We start from the raw sequence: 22,970 nt of genomic DNA on the forward strand, positions 1-22,970 counted from the left end.
AGAAAAAAAACGTAAACGATTCTCATAAGCACGAGAAACATTTAAGTTTAGTTTTTTCCCCCATGTCCCTTTAGGGGCTGCGTAATGTATTGAATTGCACCTGTATATATATCTCTGACTGAGACTGTTTTTTAACAGCAGTAAATCATCATTAAAGTGAGCAGTGAATGTCTCTCTGTTTCTGCAGTGATGATGCGTTCAGGGACTCTCAGCAGTTTATTCCACTGTGTCCTTCAGTCAAACTGCAGAGTAAACAGACTCGATGAAACAAAGTGTCTGCAGGTCGCAGGTCGCTCCACTTGTGGTCTGAACAGGACTAAAGTCCTGCTGGTCTTTATATCACTGACTGACAGCTGATGGAGGGAGTCTCTGCAAACACTCATTTATCACTCCTGTTGTCTCTGCTTCTCTCCTCAGATGGGATTATTGATCTCTGTCAGAGCGTGAGTGATGAGGAAGGTGGAGGTGTAGAGAGGATCAGCTGTGTCCTGATGATCAGACAGGTTTGAACAGCACCATCAGCTGGTGGGTGGAGAGGCTCTGACTGGGCCGGGTTACTGGGAGGTAGAGTGGAGAGGAGAGCTTCATCCAGCAGTGACTGTCCCCCTGTCCAAATCACCATCTTTGTCTTTTTCATTTCTCCTCTCATTTGTCCTCTCTGCAGGGGCCCAGGGTTCAAATCCATGGCTGCATGTCATCCCCCCATCTCTCTGCCCGTTTCCAGTCACTCTTCAGCTATTCTGTCCGTTAAAGCCATGAAAAAGGCTAAAAAACCTTGACTTGTAAGTGGAGGACAAAATTAGTTAGGAAACCACAAAGACACATGATCTCACTGTATGAGGAAGAAAAAGACTTTCCCTCTGTGGTTTTCCTTTTCTCAGGTGTTCTGAAAAAGTACTGTTGTCGAGTCATGTTGTTTGAAAGTCTTTTAAACTGTGCCATCTTAACAGGGCGTTAAAAACAATCAAATCACAATCCTTCGTTTTGCTGATTTATTGAAACAAAATAACAGAACTTTTATTCATGTAACGTGAGATTGTTTGCTGAAGAGAGACAAAAGACTCAGTCCCACCCCTTCTATCACCGCCAATCATCATCTGCTTAATCATATTAATTCTGACAATATTATTTTCAACACAAAATGGCTTCTAACAACTGTATAGGTTTGTTTATTGTTTTTATTTGGTATATTGCAGCAAACATCAGCACTCGCGTTGCATCAGACACCACTGTTATTCACAGAGACAGTTTGTTGTCATGGTAAACATAAAGGCTCAGAGGTAAAAAGTTTGAAAATGGTATTTTGTTGCAACATTAACTTTGACCACTTGGTGGAGGCCTTTTCTGTGTGATGAGATGTAGTTACAGCCTCCAGAGCTGGTGTTTGTAGCAAGTTTGTACATGCATAACAGACAGTATACGGATCAGTGACGACCTGCAGTTCTGTGGTTAGTAAGTACTGTAGATTAAAGTGTTTTCCTCCAAGTCATCCTAAAATGTCAACCAGCAGTCAGGAGTCCCTGAGCAGATGCTTGAGCTACTTTACATGCATTCATTAAAAAATAAAAAGCCCTAACCCTTTAAGTCAAACAACCCCCCACACCCCACACAGATCCATAGGAAAGGTAGATTTTTGGAACAGCTTCCTGTTGGAGACGTTTTTCCAACAGTAACGGTGAACTGAAACACAAACTTGGGGCTTTTAGTGTGTTGTAAACTTTCTTGTGGATTACATGCAATTTTTAAGCGAGGCAGAGACGCGTTTTATGGTTTCACAGCTGTATTTCTTCTCCTGAGTATGAGCAGAGACCCTGAGTACTGAGGACGAAGAGGGATGAAGAGTTTTATTACTCCTCTAACTTTGCCACCACGCTGCGCAGTTGATCCACCAGCACTGCAGAAGAGACACAGACAGCCACATTAGCATCATCACTATTCCTTGTTATATATTTTTCACACTTTGCCACATCATTGGAAGAATGTTAATGTTTCTTTGATTAATAACTGTTTATGTTTCTGTATTTCTTTTTTATATGTATCTCTTCAATGGGAAATTAAGGAAAAATTCTACACTGAAACACGTTCGCTCATTTGTGAGGCAGTCTTGCAGATATAGTATCTAAATATAATGGTCTAAAAGTAATATAGGCAATGTTAGAAGTAGAGAGGACAGGAAATCAGTTTTTCCTGTGTTCCCCTTATGTCATGTGAAGAAATGAAATACCCTGGTCATTTTCTTACTGATCATCTGAGTGATGACAGATATTTATCGACAGAGCTTTAGGGCCAGTATGTTGCTTTGCAAGTTTAGTATGTGTTCTGTCTCTGTCAAATGTTCTTTATCTTTAATTTTGGTTTGAATATTGTTTATTTCTTATGTCAGAAGTTGAACATGACAAATGTACTGTACAACATTATACAATTATACAATGCAGTATGGTGTGGTGCTACTTATCTTTTATCTAGTTTGTCTTGTTTATCTTTGTTTTTTATTTCTCTTTTCATTTCTATGGGACCTCTGTGAGTCTGAAATAAAGTAATTGTAACTCACCTCCAGCAGATGGTCTGTGGAAGCTCTTATAGGCCCGACAGGTGTTGATCAGATCCCCCAGTGGTTTGGGACAGTCGTCAGGCAGCGGCTCCTGATATTTCTCTTTGCACACTCTCTCATAGATATCCTCATTCGCACAACCTGGAAGAAAAGTGAGAACACATTATGAGCAGAAATACAGTGGCAACCACTTACAGTGATCCCGCACACAGACACAGAGACCCTGCGCTGATGACAGTGCACTCAAAACTCCAGTTAAACTTCTCTAGAGTCGATGCTCAGTGCTCATTGCTTAAAGTACAACAGGTCTTTTGCATGTAAGAGCAGAAACAGGAGCAATCAAGCATCTCGTGAGAGTACATCACATACATACAGGCGGAGAAATGTATCGACTGCTGAGCTCGTAGTTCACCCCTCGTTTCCCCATCAGTGTCTGTATGTTAGGTATGCTAGCAGCACACAGAGAGTTAACTACACAGACATGGGTTAATGATTAAGCAACCGTTTGATTGTTTAGCTATAAATATGGGTGCGTTCATAAATTCAGTATTGTGCAGCATTTCACACTTTCAGTTTCAAGGCACTCAAAGCATCCTCTGTGTGAAAGATACTTCTGGTCATGATTAAAGTCAAAGTCCAAACCGAAAAATTAAAAGTCAAATAAATAAAGATTTTTAAAAAAGACAGTTAAAAATAATCAGGCACTAAATAAAAGTTGAAATGGAAGAGCTCAAACTGAAAGCCGAAATTTTAAAGATGAAATTGAAACAGTGGAAATAAGAAACTTCAAATGTGAAACTTAAAATGAGGAAAAGCTTGAATGGAAACAATTAAATTAGTTTTGTTTTGAATTTGCATTTCAGGTCTGTCATTAATAATAAAGGTAAAATAATCAGTAGATCTTTGCAATCTTTGTCATTTTAATTGTAATTTTAAGTCGGCCTCACTTTAGTAATGAGTGAAATCTAAAACAGAGCTGAAGGAAACAATTTAATGTTTCGCTCCAGTCAGGCTGAATAAAACTAAGCAGGAATGAAAGTGTGATCACCTGACTCCTTTAACATATTTTAAATCTGAAGATTAACTTTGTACGCCACATTGAGTTTTTTTCACTTTTGCATGGGCAAAAGAGAGTGAACCGCTCTCATCGGGCCTTCCTGTATAAATAAATGTTGAACAAAGTCACGTACAATGATTTCTTTATTACCGTTTATAAATTATTGTCAAACAGAAAACAAGAGTTCTTACAAAACACCTGTTAAAACGAACTAGTCGATGGAAGATCAAGTCACTTGGAGCCTGATTTAGGCTTCGTGACTTCATGCCGACAACGGCCGCTGTTCAGTGTGAAAGAGAAAACTTTTAACAGCTGCCTGAACTCTGAACAGAAAGTTGAGAGCTGGATGTTGAACCCTGTGTTGTGCAGATACAAACCTTCAAACGGTCTCTTACAGGTTGCAATTTCCCACAGGACGATTCCAAAGCTGAAAGACAACAATAAACAGTTTATTTTATTCTATTCTATTCTTCACATTTAAAAAAATGAAACCAAAGAGCATTTAAGATACTGAATCATTTTAAACAACAGATGAAGTCGCGGTTTATTTCTGACCTGTACATCTCGCACTCTTTGTTGTAGACGTGGTTGATGCTTTCGAGGGCCTCAGGAGACGAGTAGCACAGAGACCTGATCTCTTGGTCCTTCGCCGACTTCTTCGTCGACTTTTTCAGCGATGTCTCGGTTTCCGCCAGCTCCAAACCTCCCAGCTGATAAAAAAAAATAAATCAACGACGTCAAGATTTCAATCCTATTCACCAAATCACGCCACTCGGCGGACCGTGAGCACTCCCAGCATGCACTGCTCTCAGTACCTTGACTGTGTAGCCTTCAGTCACGAGGAACTTGAAGCTGTTGATGCATCCATGCACCTTGGATTTTTCTTCCGTCTGGTGCAGCCTAAGAGACAACAGTGATAATCATGTTGCTTCTGTCATAAACAATCAATCATAGAGATCATTTAAAAGCTGCACTTTAATATCTTTAACTCTCAAAGTGCCAAAAAATGCATTAAAATAACTCAACAGCAATGTCTCTTCCCAGAAATCACGACGCTGTTACTCAAGATAATCCACAGACCTTGTTGTGAGCAGTTTCATAGAGGAACTATTTTCTTTCTGTATCACCGAGCACGAGGACGTGTTCCTCTACTCATGGAGGAGAGGCTAGCCGACTAAGCTAAGTAAGCTAGCTAACGTTGCAGGTCAGCAGAGGAGAACTAATTTCTTTCTGCTGAAATGCTACAACATATCACCGAGCAGAGAGAAGAGGCTCGTGCTGGTGGTGACAGTGCAAAATGTGAATTTTAATGATGTTAACAGCCTCTGTGCAGTGATGAGGGAAAAACATAGTTCCAACATGAGACTGAGACACAACGAGGCCTGTGGATTATCTTGAGTAACCGGTCATGATTCCTGGAAGGAGACATTGCTGATGAGTTTTTCAAACGCCATCTGGTTTCATTGTATCGGAGAGAAAGAGGGACATCTCAACGACCGACATCTCCAAAACTCTGCAACTCAAGCCAAAACATTCTGGACTAACATCACTGCAGGTAAGAAAAATATGCATTTTTGATTTTAGGGTGAACTGTCCCTTTAAAAAGGGGGCAAACATAAACAGACTCTCCTGTCTGGAAAATGTAACGTAGCTTCATGAAAATAAATCACAAATAAATTACATGTACTGTGACGGAGGGTTTTAATCTCATCATCCACCCCTAACAAAGCATTTTACTTTATTATTCTCACCTGCACAATTAAGCTCCTCCCCCCTTCCTCTCTCTGTGTTTCATCGTTTTCAGACATATAAATAATAATTGGCGTGACTCACCTGTAGAGTCCTTTTGCTGCGTCCAGACACATTCGAGCTTTCCGGGTCCAGGACAGCTTCCCGCGCTCAGAGTCCAGGACCTGACGCAGACTTCCCTTCTCACAGTACTCCATGATGATGAGGAACTGAGGGCTGGGTCCTACAGGCAGTCACAAGGCCACATCACGTCACTCTAAATGTAAAGGTGGATTGTTCCTGATACTCTGTGATTCACCTGCTGCAGTTCACTCACCTTCCTCCTGGACACAGATGCCAAACATTCGCAGGATGTTGGGCGACTCAAACCGCTTCATGGTATGAACCTCCTTTTGGAAAACGTACTGTACCTCCCTGCACACAGACAATGTGTTTATGTTGACAGTAATTGCAGGAAGTCACACAGGAATACACAAGGCCAAGTGCAACATGAAGATTTAGCTCAATATTTAACATACTGTAGTGCCTCTTTAAATTAACCAGATTATAACATTTTAACATTTACAAGGGGTCAGAGTCCTTTTTTTTCAACGTTGTTTCAGGAGAAACAAAGTGACTAAATGTCAAAATATTAAAGTTTTTTGGGATCAAGTGTTTGAGCGGGAAAGTTCTGCTCGAACAGAAGCTGTTTGTGTGACTTGTTGTCTGACTTTGTTGGAAAGCAAAAATAGGACATCCAGCAGCTTAAATGCGAAAGTAAACTACGTCAGAACTGTTGGTCAACCCCTCATCTTTTGGACATCAGATGCTGCATTGGATTGCTATTTATTGCTGGTGAGTCTGTGGTATTTATGTAACCAAAAGTAAAGTTTTAATTTGAAATGTGGCACACACCTCAGGCTGGCGTTCACGAGGTCAGTGTATCTCTTGATGGCCACCTGGAAGCCGTGGTACTCTCCTCTGTAGACCTCTGAGGTGGATGTTGTCATGAAGGGCTCTTTGGGATGTTCGTACTTGAGCTCGTTTGGTTTGATCTCCCGGATGACTTCATCAGTGACGCTGGGCTTATCCACTGTACAAACAAGTTACCTTTTAGTTTTTTTGTTGTTGTCGTTGTTGTTTTTGTTTTGGCCACTAGGGGGCAGCCGACACGTGTTGGTAACATTTAACACTTTATACTGTATGTCGTAATATTTAAAGCTGATATAAACAGTTGCTTATTTCCACATCCAGCAGTTACATGATCAACTCCTGAGGGACAGATGCTAAATGCTCCACTGTGAGTCTGTTCATACCCGTTTTATCATCCGTTCTCGAATAAATGCAGTGATACATTTCCAGTAATATCCGACTATCATATATTGAAGTGTTTTGGTGTAGTCACTGATCTTCAAGAGTTTTTGCACGTCGATTTTGAGTTCTTCTCTCTGCTGACGCTCCATGTGTTCGATGAGCACTGAGGAACAAACAAACACGGATGAAACAAATGAAACCAAACACTTAATCCTGTCGGTTCCTGTTGGCGCTTACACAACGCAAAGCTCAGTCGAGTTTGCTTACAGTCAGACCAAAATTTGGGAACTGCCAAAGTTCCTCTGACTCACTCCTGTTTGCTTTCCCGCCTCGAGAGTGAAGTGAAGGTTAAGTAAATTATGGGGAAGTTGATGCTATCTCAGAAATAGAGTTTGTGTGAGATTCTTGCATTTGGAGATGTTTGTATTGATTTGTTTTTATTTAACAGAATTTATGTCTTGCAGTAAATCTGTTTGACCGATCAAAGAATAATTGAAACCTCAATTATTTGTATTTCTAATAAATGCACAAAACTGTTTTTGATCGTAAATGTAACTTCTGCTACTGTGGGAATCTCAGGGGTATAGTTGCTGATCAGCTGCTCAGATCCAGACCCTCTGGAGGAATAAACACCAGGAGTCACCTCAGATTCTGCTCTGAACCGAAGACGTTTACCGACAGGAGGAGAGCTCAGAGATTACTTTTTAACTTTGGAGGTTAAAAAGTGGATTTATCTTCATTCCTGTTTATCAACCTGACTGCAGCAGTGACACGGAGGTGACCTCCACTTTCGGGTGTCTCTGTTCTGTAATGTCGACTGCTGACTGGAGCTGGAGGGGAAATGTACTTTACTTCATGAACGTAACGTAACAGAGCGGAGAGAGAGAACCAGAACCAAAACCAGAGTCTCTGCTGAGTGCTGAGTTCACTCAGAGCTTCACCTGGATTCAAACACACACACACCTTCTGTGTGTGCTGTTGTTTACTAATGTTAGCTTACATCTAGTGCACAGTGAAGTAATCTGCATTGGTTAAGCAAATAAACACAAATGATCCAGCCAGGTACGAATGTTTACAGATGATGTAATGTTGTTAAGTTTAGTCCGTTACCTTAAAGTGACAACGAGGAACTTTCAGTTTTTGTTGATTGTTGCGCCCCTTTGGACAAAAGCGGTACGATCTGTTGGTCTTTACTAGCACATGCATTTGTTTTGGAAGCAAGTGCAAGTATATGTGATTTTATACGAGCACAGGCATTAATAATAACTATATAAAAATAGCAGTCTTTTTGCTGATGGTCTTGTTTGCTGTTACAGCTCATTTATAATCATCAGAGGAATCAGAGACTGTTTCATAAACACTTTAAAGTTCCTCATAGTCACTTCAAGTAAACTTCATAAAGTTTCAAAACACTCACATCTCTTCAGCTCCTTGTCGTCCTCTTTCCCGTCGACCTCGTCTTCTCCCTTTCTGGTGGTCAGTTCAAACACCTTGAACAGCGTGTCCCCCTGCTCCACCTGCAGGGCTCCAGACAGGACCTGGAAGGCGTCGTTGAGACGCTCGTTCACACTGTTGAACTCGTCTCCATGGCTGCTGGATTTAAGGATGCGCTCCACCCGATTGGCCTTAGCAAATTTCATGATGAACTCCTCGGCTGATGTCAGAGTGATATGGAGTTCCTCGAGAGCTTGTTCTACGTTGTCAGATGTCTGTGCCTGCCCTCTCTGTTTGATGGACCTCACCAGCCTCTCCAGGGCTCCGACTCGCTCAGAAACACGTCGACAGCGCTCCCTGCTGGCCTTCACATTCTCCACCAGGGTGTAGATCCGTGAGGCGATGGACAGGATGGGCTCTACGTAGTTCATGATCAGCTGCGGGGCACAGAGAGGCAAATAAAGCTGAAGTTGTGGTGGAAGAATCCCTCTTATCCTCGAGGTGCAGCCCTGTTATAAATCCAACAGGTGGCCAATTCTTACATATTACACCTTTAAGTGAAAGTATAAATACTGCAGTGTCACTGGTATATCCATTCATCCATCTTTTAATGTCACACTAACAGTTTGTACAGTGATGTTTACAGATATACACGATCAGCCGCCACATTAAAACCACTGACGGGGGATGTGAATAACATCGATCATCTCATTACAATGCAACGTTGTGCAGGGAAATCTTGGGTCCTGGCATTCATGTGGATGCCACTCGACACACGCCACCCATCTTAAGAGCTTTGTGGAAGTTCACCCCTTCATGGAGATGGTAGTGGTCCCACCAGCAGGACAACGAGCCCTGACACGCCACAAAAACTGCTCAGGAATGGCCCGACGAACACAACGTGGAGCCCGAGGCCTCCACATTCCCCAGATCTCAACATGATCGAGTATCTGTGGGACGTGCAAGAACAAGTCTGACCCGTGGAGGCCCCACCTCGAAACAAACAGGACCCAAAGGACCCACCACAAACGTCCCGGTGCCACACACCCGGAGGTCTTATCAACATGCCTTGACAGGTCAGAGCTGTTCTGGCTGCACAAGGGGAACTTGTACAGTATTAAGCAGGTGGTTTTAATGTTGTAGCTGATTGGTATCTGGTCTGATGTCTCTCTTGTGCTTAAGTTTGTCTTCAGTCTGTGGCCCAACAGGTGAACTGTGTCAAACTAACATGATGGGCAAGTGTTTTATACATGAAAGCATCCAAACATATAGTTTAGATGAGATGACACTTTGAAATAACATCATGAAAAAAGAAATTAATTAAATAACCGTTGTCAGGACAGGACAGATCCACTGTTATTACCAGCAGCTGGCTCTGTATTGAACGGTGACGTTGAGCTCATGTTCTGTGAAGTTATCTGCTGAGAAGATTTCCCACGGGAACGTCTCCTCAGATCCAGTCAGGGAGGCCTGTAGTGCTGAGCTGATTCACAGTCTTCCTGTCACTTTGCACCAGGGTTTGACAGATCAAACTTCAAGGTGTGTCACTGAGTTAAACATTTATCTTTGGCAGAACTGCAAATCAGCATTACAGTAAAGCTTGTTGTAAACTCACATCCAAACAGACCCTCTGACTGTTTTTTAATGAAGTTATATCTCCTCCCTCCATGCTGATGAAAGTCAGGTCCTCAAAACATTTCCAGAGCTTCACAGTAAAACAGAGTTGCAGCGTTCTCCTAAACAACTGAAGCAGCTGGAGACTTGATTTAAAATGTGAAAAACAACAAAATAAAAACACAATCCACGTCTCCAAAAGATGTTTTTAGCCCCTTTTTGAAGCTGAAATCTTCACTGTAGCTCTGAAGCTTCAGGATTAGCGCACACTGTGGCTGAAGTGGGTGCACGAGCTCAGCTGCACGTCGAGGGTGTAAATAACATTTAATAAATCAATTTGTGATCTCAGAGCTTCTGCAGACTTGGATTACACCGGATGAGCTGTGTGGAGCCATTTTATCCTCTTCTTTTAGTTGTTTTTCTGTTTTAAATCAAGTCTTTACTTCGGTTGTTTAGCAGAACGCTGTTTTACTGTGAAGCTCCAGAAATGTTTCGTGGACTACGACAGCTGACTTCCATCAGCGTGGAGGGAGGAGACGACGACTGAGTTTTAATTTTTGGCTGAACAAACCGACTCCACAACAGGAACTGAAACTTTTCTGATGTGGCAGCGTTGATTCAGACAGATTGTTTGTTGGTAACTTATGATTACAAACCAATTATGGATGTTTAGCTCTCAGACGACGTGAGCAGACTGACTCATACCGTTTATCAGCAAACAGCTGCAAGGCCTCACTTCATACAGCAGGACAAAAACAGGCTCAACACTGAGATCTGACTCGTTTCTCCTCTCAGAAACTGAAAATGTAAATGAATTTTAAATAGTTAGACAGACCGGGGCAACACTTTATTTAAAAAGGGCCACAAATATGATGAAGTCATGAAAAAGTGATGCTGAAGTAACCATGATTACAGCTGATTACATGTGCACTGCTGTGACTGGTCAGTTTTTTTGGCTTGTCACCATGAAGAAGACATGAAACATCAATAATAACTCAGAAATCATGATGATTTAAACGCCTCAGTCGTTGCATTAATAACGTATTGTTCCTGAAGTCAGGCATGAGATACTACGAATACATGTACTTTATGAATACATGCTTCTTCATGCATGTAGTGCTGATAATTCACCTGCCTCAGCATAAAGCGTTGCTCAATTAAATGTATTATTCATTAATGACTCTTCTGCAGTTCTTCTGACTCAAACCACAGTCTGTCAGTATGTACTGATTTCTTGTTTGTAAATCCTAAACTTCTCTGAGATTTGTTCTTCTGGTAAATGTTTGTTTAATCTGTACTTTCATTCATACGAGCAGGTTTAACACTGCACCTTTAACACACAGCTGAGGCAGGAGCCTGAGAGAGGGTAATTATCGCTCTCTGTTGCCCTGCAGGGAATAACATGCCTTTGTCTTCCTGTCACTTTGCACCAGGGGTTGACAGATCAAACTTCAAGGTGTGTCACTGAGTTAAACATTTATCTTTGGCAGAACTGCAAATCAGCATTACAGTAAAGCTTGTTGTAAACTCACATCCAAACAGACCCTCTGACTGTTTTTTAATGAAGTTATATCTCCTCCCTCCATGCTGATGAAAGTCAGGTCCTCAAAACATTTCCAGAGCTTCACAGTAAAACGGAGTTGCAGCGTTCTCCTAAACAACTGAAGCAGCTGGAGACTTGATTTAAAATGTGAAAAACAACAAAATAAAAACACAATCCACGTCTCCAGAAGATCTCAAATTGATTTGAAAAGATGTTTTTAGCCCCTTTTTGAAGCTGAAATCACCTTGCACCAGGGTTTGACAGATCAAACTTCAAGGTGTGTCACTGAGTTAAACATTTCTCTTTGGCAGAACTGCAGAGCAGCATTACAGTAAAGCTTGTTGTAAACTCATATGAGTTGTTGTGCTCCCGATCTACAAGCTGAACCTGCAGCAGTCTCACAAGCAGAGCAGTTTACAGTGGACATGAAGACAGAAGAAACATAAAGACGACTCACCTGTGTGTGGACGTCAGTGAAAGCTTCTCGTCTGAACCCAGGTAAATGTTCTTTGTGTGTGCTGAGCAAAAACGAAACTGCCTGTACACCCTCAGCTCCTCCTCCCTCTGTTGCTCTGCTTCCTATTCCTCTCTGACATTTCCAGTCCTTCCCCCCTCTGAGTGTTATTCATGCTCTGCTGACACACCCAGGATTTATTCATCCTGTCCTTGAAGCAGAAACTCACCGCCGGGGGTGAGAAGTGCAGAGCAGATCAGATACGGAGGCTAAATGCTATTGATGGTCTGTCAGGATCACCCATCCTCAGCCCAGGTCAAGTCTACATACACAGAGTGAGTGAGGAGGAGGATTTTGAATTGAAAGTGGAGTTTCTGGAGGACAGGGGTGATGTGGTCACAGGTGCGGGGGTGGGTGAGCAGGCGAGCAGCAGAGTTCTGGACGTATTGGAGTTTATTTGGGAGTTTGGATGGTGCGCTGTAGAGGATGCTGTTGCAGTAGTCAAGTGTGGAGGTGATGAAGGCGTGGATCAGGGTTTCTGCAGCAGAGAAGGAGAGTGATGGGTGGAGACGGGCTGTGTTTTTGAGGTGGGAGAAGGCAGTTTTGGTGAAACTGCCTTTTTTATTTGCTTTTGAAAGGAGAGGTTGTTGTCAAAGATGACTCCGACTGTGTGGGGAGGGAGAGAGGGTGGAGTTGTCCAGGGTGAGGCAGAAGTTGTGAGCGGTTTTGATGAGGGATTTGGGGCCGATGGTGACCATGTCCGATTTGTCGCAGTTTAGTTGGAGGAAGTTTGTTTGCATCCAGGACTTGATTTCAGTGAAGCAGTTGGTGAGTGTGGTCAGGAGGAACATGGACCACAGCGACGGGCGAGGAGACTGAAGCCAGATGACGTGTGTTGTTCAGCAGACTAAATATTGAGCTGACAAGTCAGACACGGCTCTGAGTGCGTCACACTGCACATGGTTCATAAAGCTCAGGTTCACCACAGGCTCGGACACACAACTTGCAATGCCCCCGACATGACCTGCGGGGGCATCACTTCAGTCTAGACTCTGATTAGGGATAAAATCATTTCCATGTCAAGATTTATAAATAACTACTTATAAGTGGTTTTCTAATTACAGACAACTTTTCAACTGTCCCCCCTCCCTGAGTTTTCCTGTGCTATTACTGTTAGCACCCCTGATGCAAACACAGCATAGCAGCCTGGCTACTGACCAAAGCAAACACCAGCTGTAAGAATCCCAGTTTGATCCAGAAACCCTGATCTCAGGTCTGTGAATAGGCAGATTAAAACAGCAGGTTGTATTAATATGTGGGTGGATTTGTTACTAAGGCCGCTGCACGTGCATTTTGCCTCTATATCTTGACAACCACCGCTGTGTGATGGACACTGATCCTCTGCGGTTTACTATCTGTTTTTTATTTGACATCGGGACATCAGAGGAAGGAGGATGTGAGTACAAGACAGGATCCATAGGAGACAAAAATACGCTGAATATTACACAATAATATATAGTGACGGCATAGTGACTGGTGATGAAGCGCTCGGAGCGGCTGCACAAAAAAGGCGGAGCACTCTGAAAAAAACGACACTGGGCGACATTTCTTGCTAGGAAACACCAGAGCACCAGACCTCGTCCATCAGCGGTTTCTTCTTTTTCTGTTGCAGTGTAAAGTTTCCAGTTTTCCAGTTGTTCCACCGTTACCTGAGGACGGTGACCGGGGAAGACGACGCCTCTTCCTGTTTTAGTTGCGCAGAGGCAGACGCACTTCTTTTGTCCTTCATTTCTGTGGGTAAAAATCCAACCTGTTGACAGATTGAACATCAGAGTGAGAGTGAGGTTTATTAGGGAACAACCTTTTCTTTAAGTTATGAAATTATATTAGTAACAATACAAAAACACGAAGCCAAACGCAACAACAACTCAGCTTCTCACAGTATATTTTCACAAAACGACTCTCGGTGTCGATCGTTCCTTCAGCTCTCAGTCATTCTTGATTGTTTTTGTGGCACCAGGTTTGTGTCTGACTGCAGCATCTCATGACGTCTATCGTCCCTAATGAGCAGCAGCCTGCTGTGCATCATCAAGAGTAACGGGGACACTGTTTGTGAAAAAAGGAGCGCTGTTGATAAAGTTTAACAATTTGAATCCTGCAGACAATGTCCCATTCACCTCCATTGTTCTGGGCAGGAGTGTCAGTATCAGCTTTATTAGTTATGTTTGTGAACACACAGCAGGAGTTTCTCTCAGTCTGTAATCTACTACTAGTATGTGCAAAACACAGGTTTATATTTCAGTGTTTCACTTGTTTATTCTGTGTTTTGTGAATATTTTTGGTCCCAAAAAATATAAAATAATATGAATCACCAAAGACCAACAACATAAATACACAAGTTGGTTACTCTAAGTTGCAAACAATTTTCCGTAAGTCAGCATTTCTGACTTTGCCGAAGGGAATTACCCACAATTCATAGCGTTGTAACATTAAACACAGGGTCATTAACCTCTAAAACTTAACTGAAACGTCCACATGTTTGCCAGCAGGACAGCGAGACTGTTGTCTGTTTAACCTGAGCTGCCTAGAGACACTGAGCGTCGACTGTCTCACCGCTGTGTCACCAGAGGTCACAGACAGAGACGTGTAGGACAACACGCAGAGCGAAGGTTGATAACTTATCAGCTGACCTGAAGGAGACGACAATAAAACTTTCTTTTTCCTTTTCAGAAAACGACTCAGTCACAGACACGTGACATTGATCATTGATTTACACCTGTGAGACCCAAATGTGAGCCGCCCGAAAACTTCTAGATGAATTCTCACACTCGATACTTACGTTCAGTGTCGATTAACATGTTGAGTATTTTCTTAGTAATGAAATATCGATCAGTGTTTCCTTCTTCCTAAGATGACGTCCTCAAATGTCTTTTTTTGTCCACAACCAGTGAAGTAATGTAACTAAGTACATTTACCAAAGTCCTGCACTTGAGTACAATTTTGAGCTACTCCACCACATTTTGAGGGCAAATGTATTTGAAAACTTTAGTAACAACAAATAAAACTGATTCAGAAAATCAGAAAATATGAATATTGGATACTTTATATATATTGACTAGCTGGTCAGCGTGCTAACTTCAATAGATCTCTCTGCAACACAAAACATAGACGTCATAACTGTTTCACATTCTGTTGATAGTTTTAGTTGAATTTAAACAAACCTTTTTTTAATATGTTCACTAAACTTCTTACATATTGAACCTTTAAGTACATTTGATATCAGACTTTTACTCGAGCTCTGTTTGTGACTTTCACTTGTACCAGAAAAACATTTCAGCACCACATCTTTACTCTTTTTTTTTAAACAAGGTTTATTTTTTATTTTCAGTTTTCAGCAAATATACAATTTCTGTAGTAGGCAACGGACAATAGATTCCAACACGTCCAACCTGTCCACCCAACCTGTCCACCCCAACAAAAAACAAAACTTTTACAAAAGTTCTTCCTCTTAGTTGGTTTGGTTGCTTCATAAATGTCCTAAATCTGAAAATGAGTTCATTCGTCTCTGGGTTTTGGTTAGACGCCTGAAATAAGGTCTGTGGTCAACACAAGCGGAAAGTTCAACCTGAAACCAGAAACACATGTGTTTCCTCCTACCGGTCGTACGTTGCAGTTTATCCATTTGAGTTGCAGAGTTTTGAGATATGAGCTGCAGAGATGTTTTATCTCACATGACACAGGTTGATGTTGTGTGACCCTATTTCACACAACAGTGACCCTGTTGTGTGAAATAGTTGATCCCCTCCACACAAAAAACAAACAAACTAGTGAAACTGTTATTTCACCAGTTTCTCGTGCAAATCAAATTGTTTTTAAGAACTATTTTAAAAAACCAAAGCAGTGATCAAGCAGTGATTTGCTTTTGGGTCAGGATTCGGTCCAACTTTGCAACTTTCTAACAAGGACAACACGACAGTCAGACTGATGGGCCGTTTGTACAGGACGCAGCCTGGAGGAGCAAACGAGTGCAGGAAAACAAACTGAACCGGCTGGTTTATGAGCAGAAAGGCTGATGAGGGAAGTGGAGGCAGGTGTGAGGAATGATCCGGCAATCAGGTTAAAGGGGAAGAAGTCAGAGGACATCTGGTGGATGGATGGAAAATGTTGATGGATCGGACCAATGTGGCTGAAGAGGAGGCGCAGAGACACAGAGGGGTGACACTTCAGAGGGTACATTTCTTTTTTATTATTATCATTATTAATTGATGATTGAATATTGATTCTGTAGTCCAGCACAAATAATATACAAATGTTTCTTGTTCTTTTTTTTTTTGCCAGCAAAACAAGATGACAAGGCAGTTAAAGTCTGTTTTATCTGGGTTTGACGTCATCATCAGTAAATGATATCATATCATTTCATTGAATTACAGAGTTTTATTGCGTTATAAAGAGTGCTGCCAATAAACCTTCGACCATCTTTTGTTTTCAGTGACAATACAGTTTTTATTATCTCTGGGTTATGTAACTGTAGGCCTGAGACCTGCAGAGACCTGCAGAGGTCCTGTGGGTCTTTCTCGGGTCTCCAACAGAAACCTGTTGATCTTCGGAGACCAACCTGTGCAGGACAATGACCCTGTTTGCGTCCCGTGTGGAGTAAAACTGACTCAGTTTAAATATCTCAAGTTGTGAATCTGTGATGTGTCTGACTGGAGAGTGACACCCAGGGGAGGAGAGGGTGATAACTTATCAGCTCGACCTCGTTTACAGGATGATAATTTTTTTATTTCACCCACACACCTGCAATTAGACAGACATCGTGCATCGGCGTCTTCTCTACAGTAAGTAATCCTTTCCTCTCAATATATGAATTAACTTGGGTTCTTGTTAGAACATTTTTAGTTATAAGGAGGCTTAACTGATCTTTGCAGCAGCTATGACCCATGTTGCCAGATACCAGAGGCTTGAAATGATCCTATCCATTTTGTTCCCTGCTAACTGCCTCCTTGTCTCTTCAGCTCATCATGGAGGTCATCAAGCCCCTCATGGGCGTCTACAACATGTTTGACAGGATGAAGAAGAATGATCAGCAATGCCCCCACATTGTGAGCAGACTTGAAGCACTGCAGAAGCTGGTGGCGTTCGTCCAAGAGAGGCAGTCAGGCCAACTCTCTGAAGACGTGAGCAAAGCTTTGGAAAAACTTAACGCCATCCTGGTGTCAGCAAACGAGCTGCTGACCAATTTCAGCAAGAAATATCCGGTGACTCAGATGTATAAATCCAGCGACTACAAATCAGAGTTCGACAACCTGAACAAAAGTCTCACCGATGCCTTCGTGACTCTCTCCGGGGCTCTGCACGTCCACCAGGAGAGGAAGCTGGACGAGCAGGAGGACAAACTGGCCGAACAGACGAGGAAGCTGAACGAGCAGGAAGTCAAGCTAGCAGAGCAGGAGGACATACTGCAAAGAGTGGAGTCAAAGTTAGCGTACGAAACTAGAGCGTACTACTGTGTGCTGCAATAAAGAGGAGCAGAGTCTTTGTCGCTGGCAGGCTGTCAAAGCCTGATGGGAGCGCCGAGGGCTGGTTGGGTTTGATAACAGACACAGAGGTCTTCATGACATGTGTCAGATCCTACAGTAATAATCAACGTCTCAGTGATTGAGATGCAGGTTGTTGTGCAAAATAAATGTAGAACAGAATCACAGAAATGCTTCATTGTTTGCACATAATTTGTAGCTTTAAAACCCAGGAAACATTCATTTATTTACCTTTGAGAACTTTCTGTATCTTTGTTGATATACTTTATTATTCATGATTGATTATTGATTTACCTTAGCAAATAATTAAAGGAGCAGTCTGTAGTTTTGTTGAAGAAATGTTAATGAGCAGAGAAAGGATGATTTTAAACAAACTAAATCAACAAGCTCTCTTTGTTTTCATGACTGAATAAATTGAATAAACAAACTGACCTTAAAGGACAACACAGTTTATACTGTTTTACTTTGTTTATATGTGGCGGACCCTGCCACCTTTCTAGCTTCAAACAGGGTCATGGGGACCCTTATTTTCTGTAACGTGTAGCATTGTTTCTTTCAACATAAATAAGAGCATGGAAATAAAAACATTTGCTTTAATTACTTTAACATGGCCTGTAACGTGTCGCCTGCCTGGGAACCCACTTAGATGTTTCTAAATACTAAATTATGACGAGGGAGGGACCATGAACGAGAACTTTCCATTATATAGAGCTCAACGTGACAGTATCAAGATACGAGTGTCACAGATTCCTGCGTCTCATCTGCTGCAGCATCATGTGTAGTTACTTATTAAAAACACTTCCTCATGTGGCCACAGGCTGCAGTTTGTTATGAGCTCCACTAGAGAGCGTCATTACACGTCACTTCATCTGTACAAACCAGGAGCAGCTGGTTTAGCTCATATCAGCTGCTCAGACCTTCAATAACACGACATAATGTCACTGTAAGAAGGAGGGATGCACCATGTTGGAGCTCAACTTGATTAACATCTTGAACTCTAGCGCCCCCTGCACAGGCGGGGTGTCATATTACACAACACACCATAACAGGGCGTGCTAATCATGTAGCAACATAGTCATGCAGCATATCCACTTGACAGGAAGAAGCCCAGATAAAAGCAGATCGTAAAAATCTCTTCCCGCAACAAAACATAATTCCAACACCGAGAAACGAAAGCAGAAGCAACAAAAACTGAGCCCACAAAGCTGCACAAAACACAAACCATATGCTGCATATCAGCTGAGACTCTACAGATTTAAGGACAGAAACAGTCGTACTTACATGGACTGAATGTTTGTATGTTTCCCGGCTGTAACGTGAGGAATCTAAAATGACACAGATGGTGCAAAAATGTGCTAAAGTGGCTAATTTGGGGATTCGTCCTAAATGTCTCGAATGAAACGTCTCTAACTTTGCTCTGCTGCACTTTATTAGCATCAGTCCTGACAGAAGAAATGTTCAGATTTCACTATAAAATTGAAATAAAATATTTTGTTTATGCCGTGTTCAACTTTATTTTACTCTGACCGAGTGAGATCTGAACTGACGCTCACACCTCTGCAGAATACTATACTCAAGTACTCAAACAACAACAGGTAAATTACGCCGGCTCTTATCCGGCCTGTAAAATGGACAAACAAACAGATGTTTTCAACAGTTTTTAATACGTTCCCTGCTTGTATTATAACATCTGTACAGGCACAAACAGGTGAAACAAAATGGGTCGGTGACATTTCCAGCAGTTGCTAAACTTGAATATGTCACCAAACACATTGTTAAGTTTAGTGTCTTGAAGAAACTTTTACATATTATATCTTTAAGTCTCCAGAGAAACAAATAGGGTTTCCAGCTCTAGCGATCTGGTCAGAGTCCTCTCTCTCCTGGTCGTCCCTCTTCGTCCTGTGTTCACATTGTTTTAAGGAAAATAAGTGTTGTTAACCACATAGCTTCTTACAACGGCAACGGGTGCTCGCGCAGGAGCAAAGGTCCTTATGACAGGTTTGAAGGCCATGGTGGAGGAGATAACAGGAGGGGATAACGGAGCAAAGACAGGCCGGGAGACAGGCATGGAGACAGGCATGGGGGCAAAGGCTTGGGGCACAGGCATGGAGACAGGCATGGGGGCAAAGGCTTGGGGCACAGGCATGGAGACAGGCATGGGGGCAAAGGTTTGGGGTACAGGCATGGAGACAGGCATGGGGGCCTGAGCTTGGGGTGGAGGCATGGGAGCTGTGGGGCTATACATTGGCATGGGGGGCGTGGGAGCTGTGGGGCTGATGCAGCCGGCTTGTCCACTGCAATATTCCTCCTCCTGTTTCCTTCCTGATACAGTTTCATACACTTTGTGCAGCACATCCCCATGCTGGACCTGTAGAGCCCCAGACAGGATCTGGAAGTTATCAGACAGTCTTTCGTTTATCTCGTTGAATTTCTCTTCGAGGGCAGAACCCTTCAGAAAGCCCATCACGGCTGTAGTTCGGGAAAATTTCATCATCAGCTGCTGGGCAGCAGCCAGACTGCCGTGGAGCTCCTTCAGAGCGTTCTCCACATTGACGGAGATTTGACCAGGCCCCCTTTGTTTGATGGTGAGAACCAGGTCGTGCAGAGCTTTGACTCTCTTGGCGACTCGCTGGCAACGGTCCTTGTTGGCCTTCACATTCTGAGCCATCGCGTAGATGGTCGTGCACAAGGACAAGACACACTGGAATGCACCCGAGACATCTCCTGCTTGACCCACGGCCCGGACCACCTCCATGATTAGCTGCAGGGGCAGAGAGGCAGTTAGGTGGTGCCACAGTGAATTGAACCCAACCAGGCTGAATTAACAGAAACATGACGATGCATAAATACGTTCATGGAGAACATTTCTGATCAAAGCATTTCAGTAATGTGGAGCAGAGTCTCCACATGAAGATTATCACACTGCTTGAGTTTTCAAACCATTTCAGAGAAATCAAAATCTGTCTGAGTCTGAAGTCAAATCTTAAAAATGGCATGATTACAACGTTAAAAGATAAGAGCGGATGTGAACACACGCTATGTAGCATGGACGGCAGTTAGAAATGTGGATATTCAAGTTGAAAATGTTTCGGTTTGAACAAAGCATATCACAGCTTAATGACTCAACTTCATTAAGATACAAAAGAAAACTACGTCAGCTTTTTTTTTCTTTTTTTTTAGCCTCCACACGCGATCGGTGCTGACAGTTACGAGCATGAAATCACTAATGTCAGCACAGTTGATTGGTTGTTTGTAGTAAATAAACACAAGCTGTGAACCAAATAACAAGAGGTTTTCATCAAACACCCAGAAATCTAAATCTCTTTTTGACTTTTGTTATTTCTGCATAATTAAACTTTAGCCGTGCTGAGGGAAGCTGCAGCTTCTCATAGACGAGAGGCTCGAGCTCGTGACAGCATGAGATGTGAACATTAATGGCCTCCACCTAAGCTGTAGCATAGTTAGCTCTGTTAACTAGCTCTCATCCATCAGCACATGCACGCTTCTCAGCTGGGTGGTTTGGTAGAAAGAAAATAGTTTTCCGATATGAAACTGCTCACAACACAAAGCCTGTGGACAGAGACGCTGGAAGTCACAGTAGTCGATTTGCATAATGATGTTGTATGAATGAATGTGTTCTTTGTATCAAGGACAACTCATATCTAAAAGCTAAAAGAAAAATGCATGTGTGAAAACCAACATACAGCAGCTACACCGCCTGCAGTCGACAACAGCAAGGAGACGAAGACGGAGAGGAATTCCCCAGACTCCCTTATAAAATCTCTCAATTTTGTGTGTTGTTGAGTTTGGAGAAACTTTATAAACTTCGTGTTACACTTTCCACGATAAATTCTCAATTATTTGGTCCTTCTTGTAAATTCGGCGAATGTTATACACGAATATAGAAAATATGTGCCTGTTTGTCACAGCTGACAGAGACTCCAGTCTTCAGTGTAGTTCATACATTTGGCAGATTAACCAGAGAATTGTCACGTAACATTAGGATTCACAATCAAAGGAAGTTTTGTATCAGTGAAAGGTTTTTGATGGTTATGCCTTTTTGGGGGGTGCTGCAGCCCCCTCAGCACCTTTACTTCCTGTGAAAGGAAAACTTTAACACTTTAACACATTTCTTGTACATGTGCAGTATCAGTCTACCTCTTTATACAATGTACAGTACTTGTATCTTCAAATTGGGCTTTTAATTGATTTAATTAATTGATTTTTTTTGTTTAACTAATGATTAAAGGAGAGTTTTACATTTCACACATATCTAAACAGGTGTTTCTTCCTCCTGTTCACACAAGATTGAGAAGAAAAGATTCATTAAAAACAAGTTAATCTGAAGCTTCAGCAGTTTGATCAAATGAATGAATTAATTTTAGAGTTGTGTAACTGTCACTCTGGACTGTAAGATACTGTTTGTACCACTTGACTGCTAAAGCCTCGAATCAGCTTCAGATTAACTTTGAATTTACAGCCAGCAAACCAAGTTTCAACGCCCATTATTTTAAAAAAGATGACTTGAAAAGCTACTAAATGTACATTTCTACATGAATTTAAAAATCAACTGTGTTAAATGAAAGAAATGTCATCAAGCTAAAGACAGTTTCTTTTAGTCAATGAAAAGACATTTTGTAGATTTTCACCTGAGAGCAACGACAGACATTCAGTTAAATGATTAAAAAACCTTGAGAGATTATTTACCTGTTGATCCGTGCGGATCCAAGCAGGCCAGAGAGAGACAATCCAAGTACTTATGTACGAACAACCTTCCCTGTTCCTCTCAGGTGTTTCATATGAAACATCCCTGGCATCTATGATGATGTGCAACGCAGCGGCGCAGACAAAACAACATTTCTTTGTTAAACCTGCTCATCCTGTTTGAGGTTATAAGAGCTACAGTCCATTGGCATCAGATATGTGGGTCGTAATGAGCTCAGGCATGCGGGTAAAGTGAGAAGTCACAGGGAAACCACGCTGAGGTTTCAATATCAGGACAACGCCATCAATTGATACGGAGACAGGGAGGGACAGCGGACACTGGAGACAGCGCACAGTAGTTCAGACAGGCGTCATCTGGCATTACCATGTGAACCGGCTGTCTGACCTAAAACGCTCTGCAGGAAACGTGTTAAAGAAGCACATGATCGAGCCAGAAAGACATTTACATACTTACTTTTTTGCTTAAACTGATATTTACCTTTGAGATTTACATTCACTGGATCATTTCCAGCAATTAAACTTCACCCTGAGGACCAAACTTCAACCCTGCAATCCAAACTATACTAGTTTTATATAGCATATATTTATTACGTGCTTTTAATGGAGTTGTTTCATTTAATTACACGTGATCATGTACATTTATATCGGCCACTCACAAACCACATGATTAGCTTATAAATTCAGCACATTTGTGGGTTTGTGTCTAGTTGTTAGATGTGTTTGTGTTGTTGGCAGCTTCTCAGATTGTTTCATTTAAATAACAAACACTTAAAATTGTCTCACATAATAAAGGGAAAGACTGCCCTCACATGGACCTGTCAGTCGCTGTCGAGGACGTCACAGTATCGTCTTCATCGACTGCGAGGAACCTGTGCGTAATCCTCGACTACAGACTATCCTGCACCCCCAACATCACTGCTGTGGCCCGATCCTGCAGATTTGCCCTCTACAACATCCGCAGGATCTGGTCTTTCCTCACAAAGGACGCAATGCAACTCCTGGTCCAAATCCTC

General features: G+C 42.2%; 2 protein-coding genes across 2 annotated transcripts; one reads left to right on the plus strand and one right to left on the minus strand.

Moving 5' to 3' along the window:
• Positions 1–1,160: 1,160 nt before the first annotated feature.
• Positions 1,161–11,752, minus strand: LOC141001289 (mixed lineage kinase domain-like protein). Its single transcript, XM_073472315.1, has 11 exons — positions 11,699–11,752; positions 8,068–8,521; positions 6,742–6,813; positions 6,252–6,429; positions 5,674–5,771; positions 5,442–5,580; positions 4,424–4,508; positions 4,164–4,318; positions 3,986–4,035; positions 2,552–2,692; positions 1,161–1,894 (listed from the first exon to the last, which is right to left on the minus strand). Exons 2-11 carry the CDS (start codon positions 8,513–8,515, stop codon positions 1,848–1,850), a joined length of 1,413 nt encoding a protein of 470 aa, XP_073328416.1. The 5' UTR covers positions 8,516–8,521; positions 11,699–11,752; the 3' UTR covers positions 1,161–1,847.
• A 4,636-nt stretch (positions 11,753–16,388) lies between these two features.
• On the plus strand, positions 16,389–17,217 carry LOC141000850 (mixed lineage kinase domain-like protein). Its single transcript, XM_073471731.1, has 2 exons — positions 16,389–16,533; positions 16,711–17,217. Exon 2 carries the CDS (start codon positions 16,717–16,719, stop codon positions 17,215–17,217), a length of 501 nt encoding a protein of 166 aa, XP_073327832.1. The 5' UTR covers positions 16,389–16,533; positions 16,711–16,716.
• Positions 17,218–22,970: the final 5,753 nt, after the last annotated feature.

The sequence above is a fragment of the Pagrus major genome, chromosome 8 (genome assembly GCF_040436345.1).
Source record: "Pagrus major chromosome 8, Pma_NU_1.0".
Classification (NCBI taxonomy): Eukaryota; Metazoa; Chordata; class Actinopteri; order Spariformes; family Sparidae; genus Pagrus; species Pagrus major.